We start from the raw sequence: 26,656 nt of genomic DNA, 5'->3' as shown, positions 1-26,656 counted from the left end.
CTCTCTCTCTCTCTCTCTCTCAGGGTGTGAGTACTGTGTTCCTTCCCCTGGTCCAACTCAAGGGTTACTCAGAATGAAGACAAGCCAGTACAAAGTCTTGCATTTGATGGGTTTTTTTTTTTTTACCAAGTGCCACAACAGTGAACACTCATTTACAGACTTTAAGGAGACCCTGATAGATTGTACATTCTGCATTATAATGTAAACCCCCCTCCCCCTACATCTTGTGCCATGGCGCTTTCCATCACCAAAAACCAACCAATTTACTAAAATAAGAAACCACACAAAAACTAACTAAAATTAAGAGCCCCAAAAAGAACAACAAAATTAAGAATCAAAATCTAGACAGGTGTACAAACTGATCAATTCATGAGCTACCACTTCTAGAATTCACATGTATACATTTTATTAAATTAACCAATCATGCAAGCTGTCTGAGTGTTTGAAATGGATCCACACTTTTTTTGTAAACAAATCTGTTTTTCTATAGGTATAATAAAATGGAACATGAGCATCTGACTAAAATTGAAACCTTTGCTTCAAACACCCTTTTTATCATGAATATTTGGCTAAAGTATCTGACAGCAACTTGTCAAAAGGCAATATTGAATTGAAATTTTTTAAAAACATAAGTCAAAACAAAACGGTCTTTTTACATTTAGTCAAGTTTTGACTAAATGTTTTAATGTAGAGGGGGAATCGAGACGAGGGTCATGGTGTATACATGTGTGTGTGTGTGTCTGTCTGTGCGTGTGCGTGTGTAGAGCGATTCAGACTAAACTACTGGACCGATGTTTATGAAATTTTACATGAGAGTTTCTGGGAATGATATCCCCGGACGTTTTTTTTCTTTTTTTCGATAAATGTCTTTGATGACGTCATATCCGGCTTTTTGTAAAAGTTGAGGCGGCACTGTCACAGTCACACCCTCATTTTTCAATCAAATTGATTGAAATTTTGGCCAAGCAATCTTCGACGAAGGCCGGACTTCGGTATTGCATTTCAGCTTGGTGGCTTAAAAATTAATTAATGACTTTGGTCATTAAAATCTGAACATTGTAAAAAAAAATTTTTTTTATAAAACGATCCAAATTTACGTTCATCTTATTCTTCATCATTTCCTGATTCCAAAAACATATAAATATGTTATATTTGGATTAAAAACAAGCTCTGAAAATTAAAAATATAAAAATTATGATCAAAATTAAATTTTTGAAATCAATTTAAAAACATCTTATTCCTTGTCAGTTCCTGATTCCAAAAACAGATAGATATGATATGTTTGGATTAAAAACACGCTCAGAAAGTTCAAACGAAGAGAGGTACAGTAAAGCGTGCTATGAAGCACAGCGCAACCGCTACTGCGCCAAACAGGCTCGTCACTTTCACTGCCTTTTGCACTAGCGGCGGACTACGTTCAGTTTCATTCTGTGAGTTCCACAGCTTGACTAAATGTAGTAATTTCGCCTTACGCGACTTGTTTATACCTTTTTTTTTTTTACAATTACAAAGCAGTAGTTTTAGCACTACAAACGGTATTAGGAAGAAAACAGAAAACAAAGATAGAAGAAGAAAATCAAAGGAGAGTCTTAGGAAAAATTCCAGATGAAACACAACTTCCTGTGGGTGGGGGTGGGTGGATTATAATAATTTCATAAATAAATTTGTTCAAATAATCAACAAACACGATGAGCTCCCTCTTTTTCAAGCAGACTCAATCATTATCTTTCTTAATTTAAATTACAAATGTAATTCTTGTAGAAGGAATTTGTGACTTTTTCTCTCGTTCAGTCGTTGCCTTTTTTTTTGGGGGGGGGGGGGGGGGGGGGGGGGAGGGGGGGTATGGCGGGGGTGGGGGATGATGGTTGCGTCTCGATTTTTTTACAATTCAATTTCTGTTTGATAATAGTAATACTGATTCCAGTATTTCCTGCAAACTACCATGAATTTCATGAAATCTGAAATTACTGAATAGGCTAGGCTAGGTCTACATGTATGTGAATCATTTGAGCAATGGAAAAAAAAACAAGATTTTTTTCTCTTTCTACTTGCTGCAGTATATTCTTTGCACAGAAACACTCATAAGACACACCAAAGAAAAAGAAGACATGCTGTTTCCTTTCCGACACTGGACACTGCTACATCCATGACCAACCGCCGCTAAACCAAGGTACCAACAAATCATGACTGGACGCACATACACGTAACACAGCACAACATAAAAAAAAATAAAAAAAAACACAGCACACTGCTTGAAGCGATGTAGCGAATCGAGTGGTATCGCTACCTGGCTTTTTAAAAACGGAAACACGCAAAAACCAAACGTTGTAGCAGACGACAGATCTCTCACCTGTCCGTGGTAGACAAATCCGTGTTTGGCAGCGATGGTGCGGGCCACCTCCTCTCCCCCCTCTACGTGCACTGCCCACAGATCCGTGTACTTGCCAAGTACAATATCAGAAAGAATCAATCCTAAAAATGAAACCCGTAACGCACGATTAATGCCATGCATTGTGTTGGAAGTAGATCCGGGGGTCAACGGAGGCAGAAACACTTCGGCTCTACCCCCCTCCCCCTGTCTGCACACTGCCTGTGCAGAGAGGTCCTTCGTTTACGGATCTCAATCGTCAATCGATAGATAAATCCATTCAAATTTCAAGAAAAGTGAATCGCACACAACATTCTTGCAGTGGAGACAGTATCCAACACAAGCGTCAACCATTCTCCATGTTTTTCATTGAAAAATCTAGAGCCAAAGGCTGTTCATCGCGATCGGAGCGGTGACCATGATCAAGCGCTGTGTGTGGTGCGTCCGTTCTCTTACACAGGCGTAGCAGCCTCTGCCAGACTGCGGTTGCTGCCACTTTGCCACCGCAAGACGGCGCAAGATGGCGCTGTAAACACGGAAGTGACGTTCAGTAGCACATGCGCACGGGAAATAACTTCTGTCTGGTTCGTCTGCCTACTTTGGTAAACTTCGACCAACTGCTGAATTTCCAAGAACAGAAGTTACATGTAACGAAGGTATGTATGGCAATCAAACGGCCGATTATTTAGGTTCATTTTAATGTCATTGGTATCCATGGACAAGAAATTCAGCCACTGTAAAAGTGGGTCAGGGTAGTGCAGGGCGCATAACTCTTGAATCCTTACCCTTATCAAAACTTTCTCACGGCTCACACAGTGGAAGAGGACTACTGATATCGAACTCAAAAAACTTTTGGTCAGTCATTATGTTTGGTTTGTTTGGATAAGCGCGCGGAGAACCTTTAAACAAATTATACAGTGAGGCCGTTTGCGGGTTGATTAAGCTCATTTTTAGGTGGTCAAGTGTGTTGTTTACATTCTTGTGTTTGGCTGTACAGTGTACATGGTCTAACGTTGTAATTTGTATGAGTGGCTCATGAAAGCATGTCAAGTATTTCACTGACACCGTCGATGTTGAAATGTGAACTTCAAGCTGGTATGAGTAATATTTCTCTGTGTCAATAACGTTCATATGATGTTTTTACCTCTTGTACTTGTAGAATGAAGGAGACACAGGGCCAAATCAGTCACTGTATAAATCATTGTTCCACCAAGTAAACTTCAAATTCATCAGTCAAACACAATCTCTCACCCACAAGCATTATCGAAAGACCTACACTCCTTACAATTTGAACAATTGAGTGTCTGATAAAACCCCCACTTTTTCAGGATTATTTTCTTATTAAAAACATACCTGCATGTGTACTTATGGAGTCAAAATATTTTTTAATGAAACTCTTCTGTGTCCCTACTACCAGGTTGTGATTCACAGCCTCTCTCTCTCTCTCTCTCTCTCTCTCTCTCTCTCTCTCTCTCTCTCTCTCTCTCTCTCTCTCTCTCTCTCTCTCTCTCTCTCTCTCTCTCTCTCTCTCTCTGTCTTTTCAAACTTGAATTTATTATGGCCTCACAGTCACAGTCACAGTATTTTCAGAATCCATCCATGTTTACAATGTATCACTGCCAATTATTTATCTTCTTCAAATGAAAAAGTAATCTGGCAATGTATGTGATCTCTCTTTGTAGTATATCTGGTATCCTCAAAGTCAAAGGTTCAAAATGAGTTGAATGAAAAGTCAAATAGTCATGCAGCCTAGCTTCTCCACTCTTTGCATTGTGATTTGTGTGTGTGTGTGTGTGTGTGTGTGTGTGTGTGTGTGTGTGTGTGTGTGTCACTGTGTGTGTGTGTGTCTGTTCACACAATTACCCCCAATGTGTATTAGAGAAAAAAAAGCTCTACAGTCTGACTTACAGTCTCAGTCTGCATCTGCAAAGGGCATTACGTTGAAAATAAATTGAAGGTATTTCACAAGACCAGTCTGGTAGCTTAAAATTCAGAAACTGCATCAGAAAAAAATCTGAAATGTTACAAGCTGGATGCTTGTGTGTGTTCAATGTATATATGTATGTATAACAAATAGTAGACAATAGAACTAGACGAAGGCTGCAGAAGATCAGTCACAGGGGTGTATCACATGCATATCAGATTATCTTTCCATTGAATCTGATGTTAAAACTTTATTGCTCACCTGTCTTTAAGTTTTTAATTGCCTTTCTGAACTTTTCTTGCTTTTTTTCTCCAGTCAAGTATACAGACTATAATACAGGTGGGTTTTTTTAATTTAAGGGTTTACATGCCCCCTGATATCCCAGGTAATATGGAATGCCTTCTTTCTGCGTTTTCTATGATGTTAAACATCAGGAATTTATCTGAGTTATTACAGTGTTCTAGATGATCGAATGTGTAGCAAAGACCTGCATGTGTAGGTGTAGATATTGCGTCACCCGTGACTCACTTTTTTCTCTAATGTTCCAAATGCATACGTTGTTTTGCTCCCACCAAGACTGCAGATCTTGGCAAACGGGTGACGTAAAAACTAGATTTGATGACGTTACCCGTACATGTTCCCGTACACGTGCTGAAAAGTGCTGATCTAGATCTGTCTATTAACAAATAACACACTGGAAATACCCTCCCTCCACTAGAACACATGCCATATTTCATCTACCTCAATGCTCATTGACGGCAGTAAGAATTCTTTGCTAAACTGATTTGTATGATTAATAATGTACATGTATGCATACAGTGTTGTTTCCTGGCCTTGGTCTTTGGTCATTAACACATGTGCTTTTTACATTCCGTCAAGTTTTGACTAAATGTTTGAACATGCATAGATGGGGAATCGAGACAAGGGTTATGGTGTATCATTGTATGTGTGAATGTGTGTAAAGCGATTCCCAGAAAACTACTTGACAGATCTTCATGAAACTTTACATACAAATTCTTCCAGATGATATCCCCAGAACACTTTTTACTTCTCTTGATAAATATCTTTGATTACGTCATATATGATATCCGGCTTTTAGTGAAAATTGAGATGTCACTGCATCTCTGTGGATATTGCTTGTACCATTTACTGTACATGTATAGATATGTGATACTGATATGATTGGTATGCATGAACAGCCAAAACTATCCTGGTGACCACCTCTTGATATCACCACCTGCCCCCCCCCAAAGGATCGCTAACCTGGTTTTTTTTTTATAATTCATATTCCCTTAGCAATTCACCTGTCTTTAACTACAGTACAAGTATGACCACCACTTTTGGTCGATCCTTTGGATGGTCATTATAAAGACAGGTTCGACTGTATTCATTTCAAACTCAAGTTTGCTCCCCTCTCCATGTTTTTCCATGCTCATACAGTATTGTTCCCAAACTAAGAAGACATTATAGGTCAAGTTGGACCTGGACTAAAAATAGGTATAGAACCAAATTTCCTGGCTACAAAAACAAATGTTTAGCTAGGAGAGCTCTTATATGATAGATATACATGTATGTCAAAACAGGGGTCAGAACAATGTGTCAGATCAAAATAGTATGCGCCATTGACCAAAGGCAAAGAAATGGCCTGGGAACAACACTCGTCAGAGAGACGCAACGTCAGTCTCAGAACTGCCTTTTGTGAAATAAACATTTGCAAGCGTTTTCTCTCACAGCAGGAGCACACACTTTAACAATGTATCAGGAATTCAGTTTTGATATCCTGTCATTTTTCGGCATCCACAATGATTACAACTCCTTGCTCTTTTTGGTGGAGTTCATGTGCAAATTAAGTTATTATTCGCACTTTATTCATCTTTAGAAACCATTACAGGCTGTTAAATTTAGATACTGAAACGCTTCTGTTAGTTTTATCATACTCTCTCCCTCCCTGCCCCCCCTTCTCTCTCTCTTGCTTTTTTTTGTGTGTTTGTGCCTAAAAGGAATTCACCGTGCTGTAGCTTCAATAAACAGTAGCTTGTTAAAGCAATTGATACACAGTAACTTGGATTAGTTGAGATATAAGTGCACCAATGCACATTTTTACCAGGTGTTTTCTTTTTTCAACATTCCAACATATTTGTACATGGTGTAGGTAACTTAACCACAACTACAAGGTGATAATGTAAATAACCCGCATTGCCTTGATGTTCAAGGGTCTTTCGTGATCAACTATCAAGTAGTCGTGCTAAAAGCAAACCCCTGTTCTCACTCTGCACACAACATTTGAGGAGGCTGTTCTTTTTTGTTCTTTTTTTAGCAGATCTTTTGTGAATCGGAAAAGGTTGGTGAACAGTATGCGAAGAATGCCGGCCGCATAACTGGCAGTGTTTACATTAGAACTAAACTTTCTCATTGGCTCCACTTTCCCTCTTTCTCCATGCTTGAGGAGACACAGCAACCTGAACTGCCTTTTGTTCTCTCTCAATGGCTAGATTTGTCTACTGAAGCTTACCGCTGCATGTTCCTTCACCCACATCCGTGTTGGTGGTGGGGAGATTGAAAACAATCCAATATTGGAGCAAGCTTTTCTGCAGTTTAAGATGTGAGCTTGAATGCAGGACACCAGACCACCCATTGAGGACTTAAAAGTTAAACTCAAGCCTTTACATGCATAGCTTTTCATTGCAGTGAAGCCTTTACATGCATAGCTTTTCATTGCAGTGGGTGTTTTTTGGGGGTGTTTTTTGCTGGTTGATGCTTGTGATTGTTTTGGTAGGGAAGGGATTTTTATGATTGTGACTGAATGGTTTTCCCACTGTACTGGTATTTTAAAATGTGGTTGAAGAATAATAGCAGGAAAGTACAGCTTGCCTGAATATTTTTGTTGAATTGTATCATTGCGGGTAACTAATTTTTATGATAACAATTAACACGGTGAAGGAAAACTGGCAATTTTTTTGACATTTTGTCATTTGTTTGACAGTTCTGTTTCTCTATGTGTTTGTGGTTTTATTTCAAACATGTTCCTTGCTGTGGGTTTGTTTGCTTGTTTTGGTTGATTTTAATGTACACAGTAATACTAATAGAAAGGAATAGGGGGTGGGGGGTGGGTTGTGTTTTGTAGTCCTGTATTACACACCAAACATACTGCTTCCATAGTGTAGAGGTACTGACTTACTGACACGTGTACATTTTGCATTCACTAGCTTACCCACACACATACGCACACTCCTTCTTCTTTACTGGAGGCCAGTGGAAATAATTGATGTTTTCTTTTGCTGTGCTTTCAGGAGTACCCGACACAGTTGACTGACCACAAAAATGGCACCCTGAAAAGGGCAAGACAGTTGTGTTTCTACCTGTCTTTGTTTTGTGGTGGTGTGAGGGACTGGACCAAGTTTTTACTGATGTGAGGGACATAGGCAACTTCTGTGCGGCTCTGCATGATTGTTGTGTGATAGGGTCATCACCATGTCGTCCAAGAGGGTTCGAAACCTCTTCAACAAGTTTGGGCGTACCAAGAGCCGGAGCACAACTGATGTAAGTTTTGCGGTGTGATTGTCACTGTTTGTGTGTGTGCAAAATTTGCTTGAAATGCAGTTTAAGATTCTTGTTCATTTTCCCCTTTTTTTTTCCTTTTTATTGGGGGGGATTAGTTTTAGAGGTTTTCTTCTGTGGAGAGAGCTGATCAGGCAGGTGTTAAAGTTTCAGGTCTATATAGAATATAGGGCATGGGAATAAACTAGATAAATTGACAGGAACATGTATATTAAGAATAGATCAAGTAGATGTTTATTATATCTATTTGCTATTTTTCATATATATATCTATATATATATACGACTAGTGTCTGTGTGTCTGTGTGTCTGTGTATCTGTCTGTGTATCTGTCCGTGTGCGCGATGCACGGCCAAAGTTCTCGATGGATCTGCTTCAAATTTGGTGGGCATATTCAGGTAGACCCGGGACACGACACAACCTGGTCGATATTTCAACACGTGCTCTCAGCGCGCAGCGCGGAACCGATTTTGGTTCCACCTCAGCTATTTTGGTTCCACCTCAGCTACCCGGGCCCCCATACCGACACACCATAACCGCTACACCACATCACAACGCCAAAGTTCTCGGTGGATCTTTTTCAAATTTGGACACCGTATTCAGCTACACCCCGGACACAATATCATCGATGAGATATTTCAACACGTGCTCTCAGCGCGCAGCGCTGAACTCATTTTCGTTTTTGTGTTCATTTCACCATTATAAGTAACTCTTCCTTATCTTCTCCAGTGTTTGGCGTTTATCTCCCTTCCTTCGTGTGGCTTTCCCGTTCAGTTCTAAGTTACTATTACTATTTTTAGAATGTCACTGCGCTGTCCACTGCGCTGTCCACAACGCTTCCCTTGCACCCGTAAGTTGTTCTTACTGTCAAAGTGAAAAGGTCGAATCAATTTATAGCCACGCGAAAAATACACTCTCACCTATCTCTATATATTTATAGATACAGATATGCATATATATATACGGCTTCTCTGTGTGTGTGGGTGTTTGTGTGTGTGTGTGGGCAAAAACCTGTGTATTGTAGAGTTCTGTTTGTGATGTGGTCTAGCGGCTTTTGTCTGTCTGTATGTTCTGGCATGTGAGAAGCCACAGCAGATAATGTAGGGCCAAGAAATAAGCTCTAAAATTCTCAATCCCGTTAGACAGGACTTCGCCTTCAAAGGTGATTGTGGTGAACCGCCACGCTGTCTGTCTCTGTCTCGCGCCGTTCACCCCAAATTCCCGTTTCTGAGTAACTATTTTTAGAATGTCACTGCGCTGTCCAGAACGCTTCCCTTGCACCCGTAAGTTGTTCTTACTGTCAAAGTGAAAAGGTCGAATCAATTTATAGCCACGCGAAAAATACACTCTCACCTATCTCTATATATTTATAGATATAGATATACATGTATATATATATATATACGGCTTCTCTGTGTGTGTGTTTGTGTGTGTGTGTGTGGGCAAAAACCTGTGGATTGTAGAGTTCTGTTTGTGATGGGGTCTAGCGGCTTTTGTCTGTCTGTATGTTCTGGCATTTGAGAAGCCACAACAGATAATATAGGGCTAAGAAATAAGCTCTAAAATTCTCAATCCCGTTTGACAGGACTTCGCCTGCAGAGGTGATTGTGATGAACCGCCACGCTGTCTGTCTCTGTCTCGCGATTCACCCCGGCGAAGCCGGGTATTCCTCTAGTATATATATATATATTTAGTTTAGTGAACAACATTGCACTTTGCGGTCCATTTCAGTTTCAAAGATGAAAAGGGTGCATGTATAATTCAGCCTATGACCTACCTTTTTTGATAAGCAACCATTAAAACAGTGTGGGCTAGGGTTTTTAAAAAGGAACATATATATGAGACTGTGCCAAAAGGTCAGGTGTCATGTCTACTGTCCCGAATGACACACGATTGCTGACATTTCACCATTGCCAACAGAATAAACAAATAAGAAATAGGTAGAAAATGAATGTGAAAACTGACTTTAATTGTTGATCAGTATTTTCTATACCACTAACAAATAATCTACTTGCACATAGCTGTTTGGCAAATGTATGTTGCATGGGACACACTGACATGAAAGTGGAAGATGTTTTTCCCTGTAGAGAAACTACATATCAAGTTACACTTTTTGTGCTCTTCCATTCCAGTTGGCAATCAATTGTTAACGCATGTTATTAGAAAAAATAGAACGAAAACAGATTAGATAGAATGAAAAATGTACTGGTGATGTCATTTGGGACATACTGACATGAAAACGTCACCTTTTGGCACAGTCTCATATATCATTATATGTATTCCCTGTATGATGAAACCCATACATTTTAGTGCTGCATGTATTAGAAAGAATTGCTATGGTGGAGCTTGCCAAGCCAAGGTTTTGCTCAGCTGCCCCAGTCTCTGTTGTAGATTACCTGTTAGTGCCTTGATCAGAGCATTACTAGCAGATTGCAGTTGATCCATGACTGCACGGTCACTACTCAGCACACCTGCTCATTAATCTCACTCAGATTGACACCCTACATCCTCGCCCCCCAGTGTAATTGAGTATGACAGTAATTAGGAGTAAGGAGGTGAGGTGGTTGTGTAATACCCCACCTATCCTTTGTAGGCTGTTCAGTGCAAGCTAAGATCATCTTCACCCATCTTCTTGAGACATTAAAAATAAAACAAGTCGCGTAAGGCGAAAATACAACATTTAATCAAGTAGCTGTCGAACTCACAGAATGAAACTGAACGCAATGCCATTTTTCAGCAAGACCGTATACTCGTAGCATCGTCAGTCCACCGCTCATGGCAAAGGCAGTGAAATTGACAAGAAGAGCGGGGTAGTAGTTGCGCTAAGAAGGATAGCACGCTTTTCTGTACCTCTCTTTGTTTTAACTTTCTGAGCGTGTTTTTAATCCAAACATATCATATCTATATGTTTTTGGAATCAGGAACCGACAAGGAATAAGATGAAAGTGTTTTTAAATTGATTTTGACAATTTAATTTTGATAATAATAAATTATTTTTGGCTCACGTAAGTGTAGCCTATGCGATGCTAACTTTTGTCTGTCTGTGCGTATGTATGTATGTATGTAGTAGAAACTCTAACATTTGAAGACGTCACATTACATTGACGTCACATTATGACGTAAGAGGGTTTGACGTCACGCGAAGGAATTACTGAAAGTCTCGGTCATTGTTTTTTTGAGCGGGCCGAGACTAGTTGGCAGTCGTGTCCCTGTAAGTAGGCTACATGCAGACAGACAGATCTAGATCTAGTGTCTCGCTTTCTTGCACAGTTTCACCTATGCTCTTTCTGTGTGTGTGTGTGTGTGTGTGTGTGTGTGTGTGTGTGTGACGGAGTGATTGAGTTTGTGTTACTGTTTGTCGATTTCTTACGTGAGCCTTGAAGGCTTCGCCTCTTGTTATATATTCAATTTTCAGAGCTTGTTTTTAATCCAAATATAACATATTTATATGTTTTTGGAATCAGAAAATGATGGAGAATAAGATGAACGTAAATTTGGATCGTTTTATAAATTTTTATTTTTTTTTACAATTTTCTGATTTTTAATGACCAAAGTCATTAATTAATTTTTAAGCCACCAAGCTGAAATGCAATACCGAAGTCCGGGCTTCGTCGAAGATTACTTGACCAAAATTTCAACCAATTTGGTTGAAAAATGAGAGCGTGACAGTGCCGCCTCAACTTTCACGAAAAGCCGGATATGACGTCATAAAAGACATTTATCAAAAAAATGAAAAAAACGTCTGGGGATTTCATACCCAGGAACTCTCATGTCAAATTTCATAAAGATCGGTCCAGTAGTTTAGTCTGAATCGCTCTACACACACACACAGACAGACACACACACACACACACACACGCACACACGCACGCACGCACATACACCACGACCCTCGTCTCGATTCCCGCGTAAGGCGAAAATACAACATTTAGTCAAGTAGCTGTCGAACTCACAGAATGAAACTAAACGCAATGCAACGCAGCAAGACCGTATACTCGTAACATCGTCAGTCCACCGCTCACGGCAAAGGCAGTGAAATTGACAAGAAGAGCGGGGTAGTAGTTGCGCTGAGAACGATAGCACGCTTTTCTGTACCTCTCTTCGTTTTAACTTTCTGAGCGTGTTTTTAATCCAAACATATCATATCTATATGTTTTTGGAATCAGGAACCGACAAGGAATAAGATGAAAGTGTTTTTAAATTGATTTCGACAATTTAATTTTGATAATAATTTTTATATATTTAATTTTCAGAGCTTGTTTTTAATCCAAATATAACATATTTATATGTTTTTGAAATCAGCAAATGATGGAGAATAAGATGAACGTAAATTTGGATCGTTTTATAAAAGAAATATTTTTTTGACAATTTTCAGATTTTTAATGACCAAAGTCATTAATTAATTTTTAAGCCACCATGCTGAAATGCAATACCGAAGTCCGGGCTTCGTCGAACAATACTTGACCAAAATTTCAACCAATTTGGTTAAAAAATGAGGGCGTGACAGTGCCGCCTCAACTTTCACGAAAAGCCGGATATGACGTCATCAAAGACATTTATCAAAAAAAAGAAAAAAACGTATGGGGATATCATACCCAGGAACTTACATGTCAAATTTCATAAAGATCGGTCCAGTAACCATTTCTGAATCGCTCTACACGCACGCACACACACACACACACACACACACACACACACACATACACACACACATACACCACGACCCTCGTCTCGATTCCCCCCTCGATGTTAAAACATTTAGTCATAACTTGACTAAATGTAAAAAAGGAAGAACAGTATTTTTGTGACACAGAAGACTGCTAGGTTTATAACACTGAAAAAGTGAATATGAAGCAAAGTAAGAGGGAATCTCAGTGTTGTTTCCAAACTCGTAGGTCAGTTGGACTTCGATTCAAAATATGCATTGGTCCAAATGGCCAAGCTAAGACCTCTTTACGTATCAAAATTTTCGATTATCAGGGGTCAAAACAATGCATCAGATCAAATAAGTATCATGCATGCGCAAGAAGTGACCAAAGACCGAGGCCTAAGAACAACAATTGAACTGTAAAATGCATGTTCATGCTTACAGCTGTCAGAATGGAGCAAGAGCGACGAGAAGCTGATGAAGGCGGTGGAGGCGCAAGATGCCAAGAAGGTGTCCAGCATTCTGTCCAAGAAACCCATGGTTCCGGCCAAGCTGGGACCTCGTGGACACTCCATGTAAGTTGCAGGTTACATACAATGTTCACTTTTCTGTATTTTGTGTTGGTATAACTTGAAGCGATGGAAAGCTTGAAGCTTGGTTTTGTGGGGCTTGGTCTAGTTCAATGCATTCAAATGTGAACATTGAGTCCATGTGCAAAGAACAGTGCATGTTTAGGGTTCATTCTGAGTAGAAAGGAGATACAGTCGAACATGTTCATTACGACCACACAAGGGACCGACTAAATCTGGTCCTTGTACTTGTAGACTGGTCTTATAGACAGGTGAATTATATAGGAGAGAACCTTGTCAGGGTTTCTTTAGGGTGGTCACAATGGGCATGTGGGCAGGGTAGGTTCGACTGAGCCCATAAACCGCAGAATCTTGTCAAAGTAATCCAAATCTGAGAAAATCAGGTCTAGAATAGGAGGGAGTCTTGGAGGTAAAGTTACAGAGGTTATAAACAGAGATTTTAATGGGGGTTCAGATGTATAGGCCCCTTAAATAAGCTGTCTTCGTTGTATTTCAGTACATGTACATTATGTTATTTTGCTGTATGTTTCAGATTCCATGTGGCCTGTGCGCTGGGCAACCCACAGATAGTGGAGCTGCTCCTCAAAGAAACAGATGATGTTAATGACCTCACAATCCAAGGTAATATATCTGACTTCGTCAGTACATGTACAAAGTCATAGATCTTTCTCTGTTCTCTGCTAGTGCTGTGCATAAACCACTGTACATCTGTGTCAACTACAGCAGATTTCATTTTGTCATTTCTTCTTTGCCTTTGGAGGTTGAGATAGTCAAGCATATCTGTCTGGCTGTCAGTGCACTGCATGATTGTGTATATGAATTTCTGCCTGGGTGTATAATATTCTAACCAGAGACAATTAATTTCTGAAGTTAGTGAATATGTAAAGTACAGAACAAGTTACCAAATAAAGTGTAAGATGCTCAGAAATTTTTATAAATTATACTTTTACTTCTCTGAAATTCTCATTCCTTTATTAAACGTAAAATAGAAAAAAACATTTTAAAAGTGAACACACACACACGCATGCACTTATGCACACACTCAGTCACACGGAGCAACAAATATCGCTGGCTGAATAAAAGACTTCAGCTTACGTTCAATTTCTTTACAAAACCAGCGATAGCATACTGTTAGAGCCGTAATCCAGATGTTTCCGAAAAATAATTCTGCAAGTATGATTGCTCACAAAGTCAGTAAGTGTGTAGCCGGTAGGACTAGTGGCTTATAGTTATACCTTTGGTGATGCACACCTTTCATAGCATTTTGACGTTTCCAGCACATCAGCTGTTCAGGTATTTTGTGTGTGTGTGCTTTCAGGGAACACCTGTCTCCAGCTTGCTGCTGCCAAAGGTCACGAACAGGTGGTGCAGCGACTGATGCAGGTAAGGCATTTATGGTGCAGGCAGAAAGACCTGGATGTGTGGTGGAGGTTTTGAGGAACATGTACATGTGACATGACAGTGCATGGTTTGACTTGAAATGCATGGGTTACGGCAAACGAGGCAAAGAGAAGAGTCTGTCAAAACAATGGCGAGGAGTAATTTTGTAGAGCTGTATGAAGGTGTTTTCCTTTGCACTGTTCGTCAGTTTTGATTTTTTTCTTCAATGTTTGTTATTTTGTTATGGTTCCTTGAAGACATAGTTCTGTGCAAGCAAGCAGACATTTTTTGGTGACATTTCATTGAAATCTAGCAGAGGCAACTGAAATTGCTAAGCAAGGGGATGGCAGCACCAACGACGATCATGGTGCAGGCACGGTTTTAAGCCGTATCACAGGTAGAAGTAGAAAGTATTACCGCACATAGTGTGGGAGAAACTCTTCTGCTGTGCAATACACTTTGCACAGCATAGGATAGTAAAAAAGTGCCCCATCTCCCAGAGGGTGGGAACCTTATTACTTCGTTTTTTGTCAGTTAAGATATGACCAGTTTCTGACAAGCAGGGCTGCTGAGGTGGCATCTCTTCACTCCCCCCCCCCCCCCCCCCCCCCTTTCCCAGTACCCCCTTGTCAGACATGATGTCTGGTCAGCCTGATCTTGGCACTGCCTCCCTAGCTCCTGTATTTTTCTTTTGCTCTCTTCGGGCTGTCCCACATCCAGAAAAATCAATGCAACTCCAAATTGTGCACTCCGTTTTACCCTGTTAGCCTGATGAAGCGCTCCTACTTTATGGCCAGCATTGGATTGCCGTGAATTTAGCCCTCAAATTGATTTTTAGATTTTTCAGCATTTGTGTGTTCTTCATTTCTCTGTGTGTCTTTTGCTTGACCTGAAGGAATCAATCATGATAACAGAGAACATTTGAGGGAGTGGATTCATTCCTGCGGTTGTTCAAGAAGGGTATATACAGGGACTGGGGGGGGGAGGGGGGCATGAACATTTGGAAGGTTCTGTGCATGAAATTATTGCATGTTTGGTTATTGCATTGCAGTAGGCGCCCGCACACACAACATTTAACGCCCATGTATATATATTTTGATCCAAAACTGTGTTGTGCTGACCAAAAACCGTGTCCGGGTCATTCTGTCCACAAATCATTCATAATCTCTTCATGTTTTAAAGCTTGGCAGGAAATTCTTCCTTGATTATGAATTGATCTTCTTGAGGATAGCAAGAAACAAACAAAACAAAAAGACCACAAAAACAAACAACACAACAACAAAAACACGCTCAAGGAACAAACAGAAAAATTACTCAAAAAGAAGGAACACTGAAATAAATTCTTGGTGGATGGAAACGCTGGGACTGGGATATGGGTTTCTTATTCTTGATCAGCTTCAGTGAGATATAATTTGCTTGCCTCTGCAGTCAGGATAGTCAACTAAGATCTAGCAATGTTCTTTGATGTTCTTGAAAAGGTTACTAAGGGAATCATTTAAGGCAGAGAGGTTGGGGTGGGAGGCTGATGAGTGCAGTAACTTCAGTGTCTAAATCAAGATTTCAGCAGGTGAACATTAAGGTGTGTAGACTGAGTTACAAAGTTAAGTTTAACACAGACTGCAAAATATTAAATAGTCATGTCAGAATTTTAAAAGTGGTATCTGCAGAGAGTAAGCATAAGACAAAGCGACCTTGTCTGACGCTTAGTTTGTGGTACTAGAACAGAAGCAGAAAATAGCTGAGGAAGCAAGACGCATGAGTGGAGATTTGTCTAAAAAAGTCAAACTCTCATTCTCGCATGAGTGGATATATTTGCTCAAACTCTCATTCTCGTTGACATTTTCTATCACTTGTTTCAAGTCCCCCCTCCCACCTCCCATAGGTAGTTCACAGGGTACTACTTATTGACCCCCCATTACAGTAAACAGTCTGGTTAGTGATTGGGACACAATGCAGACCTTAGGGACTTCCAGCATCAGACGCCACAGTGAGAACTTGCAGCCAGGGAGAAAGGGAGAGGGTGTGTGGGCTGTCTTGGAAGCCGTCCACCTTACAGGCTTTTCTGTGACCCTGCCTGGCCTCTTGTCGCTGGAGCAGTAAGTTAGTTGGGTGGTTAGGGGTAAACAATGTTGCAGACAATTCCCCAGTACCTCTTGCACACAGAGATGCTGGTGGATGGTAGATAGGGTAGGGTCAGTAAGACTACTAAGAAGCTGATGCTGGGGAATGAAAGAAAGAGAGTATGCCAAGAACAGTGTATATATCGGGTTTTAGATGATGTGTTGTTTTTGGTTGAGACTACTGCACTTTATATTAGTGGAAGAGGTTTGAATCTAGATAAGGTCAAAATCGATGGTGGCATTCCCTGGTTGTCTTAAATTACAGCCTGCCACATCGTCCCTTGTCCCACCAATGAAAAGAACTGTTCAGATTGCAAAACTGACCACTTTTAGATTGTAGAAAACGTCACTTTTAAGGTTTCTGGAAGGATCATTTTATGATTGAGACAAAAAGAAGAAATATTTTGTATGACCAGGTACAGAGAGTAGATGTCTGGATCCCAGTCTGGATACTTTTGCTATATAATACATGTAGTGAATTTTAATATTGTGCATCATTTTTATGTGAATTCTTGTAAATGCAACTGCACAATTACTGGACATCCTTCAAGAGGATTATTAGATCCAAGAGAAGGTGTACACATGTACTTAAAAGCTTCAAGAAAAAAAAATTATTTGCTTCAAGTGTTTGAGTTATCAGGTATTGATAAACTTGAGAACACTTAAAGAACCTACTAGTACTAGTATAAAAACTCAGTATGCAGAGATGGCTGTTTTGCATTCCCTGTACTTCCGAGAGATTCACTTTTGGGTCTGAGAATTGACAGTGGCAGACCTCAGTGAAGATAACAGCTAGGGCAGGAGCTGAGGGAGCTGGAAGATAGATTTGTCTTTGAATAGATTGTATCAGGTTGGGACTGCTCCAGTGTTTGTGGCACTTGTCCCGCACTGGAAGGGAACCGGCTCTATTGATTTTCTGCTGGGGGCAGCAATGTAGCTGTGAGATATGTCCCATCCTCAGACGCACAGCTCTCTGGTAATGTAGCCATGAGATATGGCCCCAGCCTCCAGACACGGCTCTCTGACTGCCCGCCCCATTTAAGCAGAATTATGAGATTGTTCTGTAAGGGGAAATGCGCCAAACACCAATCGTGCAACTTTTGTTCTGTAGCCTGGAGGGTTCCTTGCGGGACCAGCCAGTGGCCTTCACTTATTGATTGCCATTACTGTCACTTCGTCTTCATTTTTCTCTCTATAGATGGTTGGGGCAAGGGAAGGGAGGAAGATGGGTGGGGATGGCATGATAAGAAGCAAGACCAGCATATTTTCTGTCTGAGGTCTCATGTACTTGGATCAGGAGAATACTTGGATTTGCCTCCGTGAAACTCAACTGGTATTACATATAAAAACACAACCAAGGAGTATAAAACGGGTGTATGCAGGTTTTTTTGTATTCTGTCCTTATCTGGTTGCCTGGAGCTAACAGATGAGGAACTTCCGAGCATCTTAATTACTTGTCAGAGCTCATCGACACCATGTACTCAGGCATACCCATTTCATAAACTATTGTTGGGCCTTAGCAACACAAAAAATAGCGAAAGTTCTTTGTCAATTTTTATCAGCACAGACAGACCATACACTGACACAAGTCTATCATGCAAAAGAGTTATAAAGTTGCCCAAAGATTTTGAGGTTTCAATGTCTGTCTGAGTATTTCCATTTTCATCAAAACATGATTCCGATGTGGGACTGTATTGATTATTTCACCATGGCACACTGACTGCATCAAAAGGTGAAAGACTTGTTGGGAAGCCAATGAGATGCAGTGCTAATGTCGCCAAACTCTACTGTATGGGGTGATTAAAAGTTGCAAGTGGCAGTTATTAGCGAAAGGCGGGCCAACTCATATTCGCAGGGTTGGGGTCGTGAACGGGTCAGACGTTACATTGTGATGGCCACTCCAGAATCTTGATAAGTCAGCGGAAATGTGGGGAAATTCCTTGATTTTATTGATCTGCTCTGCTCCCAGATTTGGCATGGGGATGGGTGCTATTTGGGCGGCTCAGTGGTCTAAGGTCCTGTTACATAGCATTGCAGATTGTGTGATATTCTCAATGCTGAGATCCTTACACTTACAGTTACCATTTGTGTCCCATAAACGGCATGCAGTGGAACCACCCTTTTCAGACTACCACAAATGTTCATTCAGTGCAAAAATGCAAAATCAGAGTGAATTTCCCAAGGGGATAGATCTGTTGTTTCTCAGAACAATTGTGTTCAAAATGATGATGAAATGTTTCGTTTTTGCAGGGGTGATGTATTGGTCATGAAGAAATCTGATCCCAACACTGAATTTCAAAATCGTGCAGTGTTTTGCTTTCGTTAAATCCTGAATGTCTTATAGTGATGTTTTCTGCAAGTGAAAATGTTGTTGTTGTTGTCATTGTCGTCATTGTTGTCGTTGTCGTCATTGTTATCGTTGTCGTCAACAAACTTGGCGCAATCTTGCTAAAATTACCATGTGTTGATGCTGCCATCTCAGGAAGACAAGTCATTTTTATTTTGTGACTTCTAGGATCACATGTGATGGCATCATTTGTACTGCCTTCACAGATTCAAGGCTCATTCAATTATTCCTATAAGTACAAGAAACAATGTACATAAAAATAACCAGTTAACCATGGAAAACGGCCCATTTCATACTGGTAATGTCACACAGTCAGCTCTAAGATCGATGTGCTGTAGAATAAGTATGACAGTCAACGTAACATGTCTATAACGACAACCTATGGGACTGACCATGATTTGTCATTACAGACAGGCGGTTGCAATGGAAAACTGAATTTTATGGAGAGAAATCTCATTTGGGATAATTTGCTGTTGTTGTAATAGGCAGGCGTTCGTTATCAAGAGGTGGTCACTAGGGCAGGTTTGACAGTAGCTGGGTCTTGACTCTTTTCATGAATGCGATTTTCTCAAGGTGGTGTGACTGTTACAGAGCGGTGCGGAGATAGACATGAGGGACAGTAACGACATGACGGCACTCCACCATGCCTGTGCTGGACTCCACTATGGCAGCGTGCACGCCTTGCTGCAGGGAGGCTCCGATCCCAGATGTGTGGAAAAGGTGTCTTTCTCTCTTCATTTATAATGTGTTATTTTAACAAAAAATTGTCATTACAATATTAGGAATTGTCTTGTTTTGTGCCCTCTGGTTCGTTTTTTTTCCTTTGTTTATTTCTCCCTTTCTTTATTTTCCTTTACGTAATCTTCCTTTCTTTGTTGCACTCTTTCCCTCATCCCATCCCCCCCCCCCCCCCCTCCCCTCTCCTACTCTCATATCAAATATTGTACACGTTTTGTACTGTAAAGATTGATGATGATCAGTCATGAATTGTTTCATGGAAAGGAAAATTCCTTTTGTTAAAGATATGGTAAAGATAATGATTGCAAATGTTGGACAGATTTTGTTTATCAATGACTGTCTTTGGGATGATGCTTAGATGTATTTTAATCGTGGCCAATTTGCCAAAGCGGCTCTACAAGTTTCAGCAATTCTCAGAAGTTTTAGGCAGTCCTTGACATTCACGTTTTCACACCATTTAAATGTGACGGGTTGGCAGAAGTTCCAACTGATGGAAATAAGTTTTGGAGTTGAGCATCCTTGCAGTCTTGGTCATAGTGTGATGATGATGTGTCACAGGGAGGCAAGACACCACTGTTCTACGCAGCTCACCGTGGTGAGATCGCTATTTGCAAACTGTTGGTGGACAAGGGAGCGGACGTCAATGCTGGTGATAAAATGCATATGTGAGAGTTACTAATATTTATTAACTGTCTAATGAAGTCATTGTTCGTGGGGTGAGAAATATTTTGTGCTTGTTTGTTTATTTATATTTTGATATTTGTGATATTTTGGTAAGCGTGCACGATAATAAAGAATTACACAAAGAATATTTTGCCTGTTCTGCGGAGAATTTTTTCTGTCAAAGAAGAGTCTTTTAACAAAATAATGTGTCTTGATTCAGTTATGATGTCAATGTTGCAATAAGTCTTGTTTTTGCTCCTTATTCTCATGACTTATATTTCTTTCTGCAAACCCTTCGTTTTGTTTGTAGTTGCTAGGGAAGAGGTAACTTAATGTTTTGGTGGGGTTTTTTTTTTTTTTGTGGGGGGGGGGGGGGGGGGGAGGGGGGACACGCCACCATTTGTTCTTATATAAATAGGATTCTATTTCCTGCTTTTATTTCGGATTTTATGCTTGGTTCAGAACCCCTCTGATGGTTGCCGCCAAAGAGGGCAAACGGGAGGCCTGTGAGTTCCTGTTGAAGCGAGGAGCCAATCCAAACACAGCCGACAGAGAAGGTCAGTGGATAGAATGCTAGGGTTCTTGTGTTCAGAGTGTCTTTGCCTTATATAGGTTTGCAGTTAAAAATGATTTTTTTTATATCAAATGAAACAGTGGGAGAGAGAAAGAGAGACTGGATTAATTAAGTGGGTGATGACATTATAAGCAAACATTTTTTTACATCTAAATCTCATCCTGAAAGGGACTTACTTTTAATGAGAGAGAGAGAGGGGGGGAGAGAGAGAGTAAGAGAGAGAGAAAGAGAGAGAGAAGGGGGGGGGCGGATAGACAGAAGAGGAAGGAGAGAGAGAGAGAGATGTGCTACAGGGTACCACATTTTTGTATTCCCATGGCTTAACTTGTTGGCAAATCAGTAACCCACGGCTTTGTGATGAAGTGACTTGCTAATTCTTTGTGGCACATTTTCACTTGAAAAGAAAAAGCTGTCGGGCTGTTTTCAGTGTGCTGCCAAACTACAAAAGAGCACATCCTGAAATGTAAGCCTTTGTACCACACAGACACCCCAATAAACTTGTCAACAAACATCCCATGGAAAAAGTAGGTCAGGGGTGCCAGGAAGACGCTTCCCAGCTGCCAGCCATTACCAGTAATTAGGTCATTACAGAGATCACAGTCCACTTCTCTACAAGACTGGGTACAAAAGACAAACAAACCCTATAAGCCTGGCCACAAGAACACTCAGCAGCAGCTGTGATAGGGTGTCTTAACACCCCTAATTGATGACAGGCAGGCCTGATTAACATAGTGGAACATTCTTCCTACTTGCAGGCTGCAACATCTTTCCACTTTCTCTCTCAGCCTAATGAAGCAGGGTCCTTGTAAGAAAGAGGGGTGTAGCTTGACTGTTTGGGATGTGGACTTGATGAATGATGGGGGTTATCAGGTTTACTTGGATAAAGGGGTTGTGAGTGGGTAAGGGGAGTGTTTTGTGTATGAGTTTAAGTACAATCTGGTAGGTAATTAATAGCTGAGGGTTAATTAGTTTGTGAGGTAAAAAGTGATGTTGGAGAGAACAGAACACCTGGCTGTATCCCTGCCAAAAACACACACTTACCACCCCCCACCCCTTCACACTCATATACATGTATCAACATTCACAGACACACACACTTTCACATTCACACACACACACACACACACACACACACACACACACACACACACACACACACACACACACACACACACACACACACACACACGCACACACACACACACACACACTAATAAACACACACATATCCTGTTTGATGAGCTCTTCTGGAGACTCAGGGTTGTTGTTGTTGTCATCACTATTGTTGTCCTTGTTTTGTCTGAAACTGTTGGCATGATTTATGGGTGTTGGTGGTGGTGATGGTGTTACACATAATAGGTGTTTACAGTTTGGGATTTCTGTGTTTGTGTTTACAGGACATATGGCCCTCTTCTACGCCATGTCATCAGGCCATTCAGAACTGAGAGAAGTGTTTGCTAACGCCCCAACACATGCCTCTTGGGGTCTCAGCAACACAGGTATGTTATTGTTTGTTTGTATTTGTATATCTGTGTGTGTTAACATGTGGGCAGGCTTTGAAGCATGCTTCATGTAATACTTACAATGTTTGTTGCTTCGCTTATGCATGATTGACTGTTATTCGTTTGGTCAGTTTGACTCAGAAGAGAAGGCAGAAATGTTGTGCAGGATGTTTTAATAATGCTGGCCAGTTAATTTATTTGATTTATCTAATGTCATTAGATTATTAGAACTGTTTATACTGTTGAAATACTTGCATTACTTGTACAGTCTACCCGATTAAAAGAAATCAACAGATCACATAAGCATTGTAGACCTCATCATTATGTAGTTCTCTCAGTGCTGAAGTACGTGTTGCTCCTATTCCACTGTCTGTTTTTAGGGTGTATAATTTATAGACAAGAATCTCCACCATGATTTAGTCATCTATAATGAGTCATTGCTTGTCTGTCTGATGTTTTCCAAGCAGGCAAGTCTTACTGTTAGTTTCAAGGCAATTACTCAAGATAGTGATATTGCTGCTGACAAACTTTGACTTTATCAAGTTTTACAAAGGAAACAAAGTGGTTGAAGAGGAAAGACTGGAACAGCAGAGGAAGGGTTGTACAAAAACAAGGGAAAAGCCAACAGCCTATGAAGTGACAGCTCTTTGATAATAATATCAGTAGATGGTGTATGCTAGTGACAGGGGTGGGGGGGGGGGAGGTTAGTACGTTGAACTCATTTATCAGTGCTTTATCTGTGTGTGATTGTGCTATCTCTTTTTGTTGCTGATCCATTTTTTTCCACTTTTCTGTTGTATTTTTCACAATCCCTTACTCTAAAAACATTTTTGTAACAAAAAAACTTCTTTGATGTCTTCGTCACGTTTGATCTGGTTGTACCAAGTACAAAAAAGTTGGGTTTTTTTAAACACAATACACAAGAAGTTGTCGGCACAGTAGGAAGATAAGAAGTAATAAGTTCAGTGTGTGTGTTAATGTGTGTGTGTGATCTTCATTATCTATGTTGGCCTTCTCCATAATAGCTTTGGGTTGAGCACCATAAGATTACAACTATGTGTGAGTGTGTGCCAGCGGTATGAATTGGAATGAAACAAGGTTTTATCTGTTTTTATATTTAGTCAAGTTTTGACTAAATATTTTAACGTAGAGGGGGGAATCGAGACGAGGGTCGTGGTGTATGTGTGTGTGTGTGTGTGTGTGTGTCTGTCTGTCTGTGTGTGTGTGTAGAGCGATTCAGACCAAACTACTGGACCGATCTTTATGAAATTTGACATGTGAGTTCCTGGGATTGATATCCCCGAACGTTTTTTTCATTTTTTTGATAAATGTCATTGATGACGTCATATCCGGCTTTTCGTGAAAGTTGAGGCGGCACTGTCACGCCCTCATTTTTCAACCAAATTGGTTGAAATTTTCGTCAAGTACTCTTCGACGAAGCCCGGGGTTCGGTATTGCATTTCAGCTTGGTGGCTTAAAAATTAATTAATGACTTTGGGCATTAAAAATCTGAAAATTGTAAAAAAAAATAAAAATTTATAAAACGATCCAAATTTACGTTTATCTTATTCTCCATCATTTGCTGATTCCAAAAACATATAAATATGTTATATTCGGATTAAAAACAAGCTCTGAAAATTAAATATATAAAAATTATTATCAAATTTATTTTTTCGAAATCAATTTAAAAACACTTTCATCTTATTCCTTGTCGGTTCCTGATTCCAAAAATATATAGATATGATATGTTTGGATTAAAAACACGCTCAGAAAGTTAAAACGAAGAGAGGTACACAAAAGCGTGCTATCCTTCTCAGCGCAACGAATACCCCGCTCTTCTTGTCAATTCCACGTGCACTGCCTTTGCCACGGGCGGTGGAGTGACGATGCTATGAGTATACGGTCTTGCTGCGTTGCGTTGCGTTCAGTTTCATTCTGTGAGTTCGACAGCTACTTGACTAAATATTGTATTTTCGCCTTACGCGACTTGTTTGTTTTGTTGTTGTTGCTTAATTTTTATACTTATAGCAAAGCATTTTCATTTTGTTGGGTTTTGCAAATTCCCATGGGAAAACTAGTGCATTGCTAATCTGCAGGAAATTATCTATGGAAGCCATGTATTAAAATAAGGTCTTTATGAAGATTGTTTGCAATGTTTTTGAGAATTGTTATTGTTTTGTGCTTATAATTCAGATTTGTTGACACTTAACTCAGATTTGTGTGTGTCTATACCTCTGATTGTGGTGTGCAACAGTTGGGTTATGAGGCCAGGGAAGGTTGAAGAAGAGGGTTATCTTAAAACCGAGTTATGAAACAGCAGAAAATCACACATGAACATAGTTGCCCTGCATGCAGAATTGTGGCTATCAAGGCTATCAGCGTGGTGAAGAGTTGAGGACTTGTTTTGTGCTGATGTGTGGGGATGTTGTGCCTGCTGCCTTATCTGATTTCTGCTGAAATTACTTGTTGCCCTTTAACTGACAACATGCCACCACCCTCCTATCTCACCACTTCCCTGTCTGAACTCCTAGGTTACAAGAAGTGTGTGTGTTGTGGTTGTGTTGTGTTGTGTTGTGTTGTGTTGTGTTGTGTTGTGTTGTTTTGTGTGTGTGTGTGTGTGTGTGTGTGTGTGTGTGTGTGTGTGTGTGTGTATGTGTGTGTGTATGTGTGTGTGTGTCAAAGATCAAAACAAAAATCAAAACATAAATCCATTTTTTTTAAGGAAAAAGAGAGGACATAGTGATAACTTGAGAGATTGGAAAAGGACTTTGCAAATTTCTATTAAAAGGTCTTTCAAATAGGTGCACTTGCACTTTCTTTCTGGAACCCAACGATTGCAAATCTCAGAGCAACACAGACAGACAGTTGTGGTGTGATAGACACACTGTTACTTTGTAATAACATGTACACATTTGAAGGACACTGAATGTCGTAATATATTTGTCGTGAACATCTGTGAATAACGAATCTTGAAATACCTTCCTTCCCTCTTCTGTGAAGGAAAACAGTCAACAATTTCAGCACCTCTGCTGCTTGATAATAGAATCTGTTGCTAAAAGCACCATTCTTGCCTTATACCATTGTGACTCTTGTCAGCAAAGTAAGCAAGGTGTGTGTCAGTGTCAGTTCTGTTACCTGTAAACTATGTGTGATGATGATGTGTGACAACAGCTGACTGATAGTGATAGTGATAATATTGACGCTGCCTCCCCTTTCTTCTCCTTATCAGATCCCGGGGCCAGCAAACAGGCAGAGGAAGAGGAGGAGGGAGAGAGCACGCTGGTTGCCCAATCACAACTTTCATCGTCCTCTCAGGTACTGTATAAGTCATGTTTTCCATACCCTTGCCTGTTTTGTTGTTGTACGGTCTTGACTTCAGGTTGCATTGCTGCTGAAGTTAGTGAAGTTTGCAAGTTTCAAACTGACTAGGATGAAAATGAAATTACATGTGCTCAGAATGTATAGTTATTACCAGTAAAGTCATGGACTTTTCACATCTCATCCTTGTGTACCAACAGCTTTCTCGTGTTGTCCTCTCAACTCTTTTCTCTTTATTTTGCTTTTCCTTCTTTGCATGATCATCACTCTCTCTTTCTCTCTCTCTCTCTCTCTCTCTCTCTCTCTCTCTCTCTCTCTCTCTCTCTCTCTCTCTCTCTCTCTTTCTCCCCCCCTCTCTCTCCCTTTCTTTCCTTCTCCCTTTCTTTCCTTCTCCCTCCTCTCTCTCTGTCTCTCTCTCTCTTTGTCTGTCTCTGTCTCTCTCTTTCTCCCCCCCCTCTCTCTCCCTTTCTTTCCTTCTCCCTCCTCTCTCTCTGTCTCTCTCTCTGTCTCTCTCTGTCTGTCTGTCTGTCTGTCTCTCTCTCTCTCTCTCTCTCTCTCTCTCTCTCTCTCTCTCTCTCTCTCTCTCTCTCTCTCTCTCTCTCTCTCTCTCTCTCTCTCTCTCTCGTTGCTGTGGTTTTACATTTCAGCACATAACGTGTTTGTCAAAGCAGTGTTTGCTTTCCAGTGAGAGAACTAACAGAGAAGCAGTTTTGTTTCTCTCTGTGATAGGCTGCTAACCCACACTGATGATATCCAAAGTATATTTTGGATCCAGGGATGGCATTTGTGATGGGGATAGAGGGGAAGTCATTATTGTGCTTGGCATTGTGAATTGCTGGTGGTGTTAGGATGCGCACCTGTGAACCATAGACTAGCAGGTCTGAGATGTGACGCTGTGTATCGCCTTAGGCACTGTGCTGGCTTTGG

The 26,656-nt window shown here is 40.5% G+C and overlaps 2 protein-coding genes across 3 annotated transcripts in view; one reads left to right on the top strand and one right to left on the bottom strand.

Annotated features, from left to right (window-relative positions):
• Nucleotides 1-2,872, bottom strand: part of LOC138982953 (furin-like) — an 88,819-nt gene extending 85,947 nt beyond the window's left edge. Inside the window, exon 1 of the mRNA XM_070356352.1 lies at nucleotides 2,351-2,872. Coding sequence (XP_070212453.1) covers nucleotides 2,351-2,512 — 162 coding nt within the window. The 5' untranslated portion in view covers nucleotides 2,513-2,872. The remainder of the gene's footprint in view (nucleotides 1-2,350) is intronic.
• Nucleotides 2,873-2,910: 38 nt separating this feature from the next.
• LOC138982904 (ankycorbin-like) overlaps nucleotides 2,911-26,656 on the top strand; it is a 47,056-nt gene continuing 23,310 nt past the window's right edge. For both annotated transcript variants that reach the window (XM_070356309.1, XM_070356303.1), the window contains exons 1-10: nucleotides 2,911-3,024; nucleotides 7,583-7,832; nucleotides 12,942-13,072; nucleotides 13,620-13,708; nucleotides 14,406-14,470; nucleotides 19,526-19,654; nucleotides 20,231-20,337; nucleotides 20,798-20,892; nucleotides 22,307-22,408; nucleotides 25,641-25,726. In XM_070356309.1, the coding sequence (XP_070212410.1) occupies nucleotides 7,764-7,832; nucleotides 12,942-13,072; nucleotides 13,620-13,708; nucleotides 14,406-14,470; nucleotides 19,526-19,654; nucleotides 20,231-20,337; nucleotides 20,798-20,892; nucleotides 22,307-22,408; nucleotides 25,641-25,726 (873 nt within the window). In that variant the 5' untranslated portion in view covers nucleotides 2,911-3,024; nucleotides 7,583-7,763. The remainder of the gene's footprint in view (nucleotides 3,025-7,582; nucleotides 7,833-12,941; nucleotides 13,073-13,619; nucleotides 13,709-14,405; nucleotides 14,471-19,525; nucleotides 19,655-20,230; nucleotides 20,338-20,797; nucleotides 20,893-22,306; nucleotides 22,409-25,640; nucleotides 25,727-26,656) is intronic.

This window comes from Littorina saxatilis, linkage group LG1 (genome assembly GCF_037325665.1).
Source record: "Littorina saxatilis isolate snail1 linkage group LG1, US_GU_Lsax_2.0, whole genome shotgun sequence".
NCBI classification, from domain to species: Eukaryota; Metazoa; Mollusca; class Gastropoda; order Littorinimorpha; family Littorinidae; genus Littorina; species Littorina saxatilis.
This window is presented reverse-complemented; position numbering and strand designations above follow the sequence as displayed.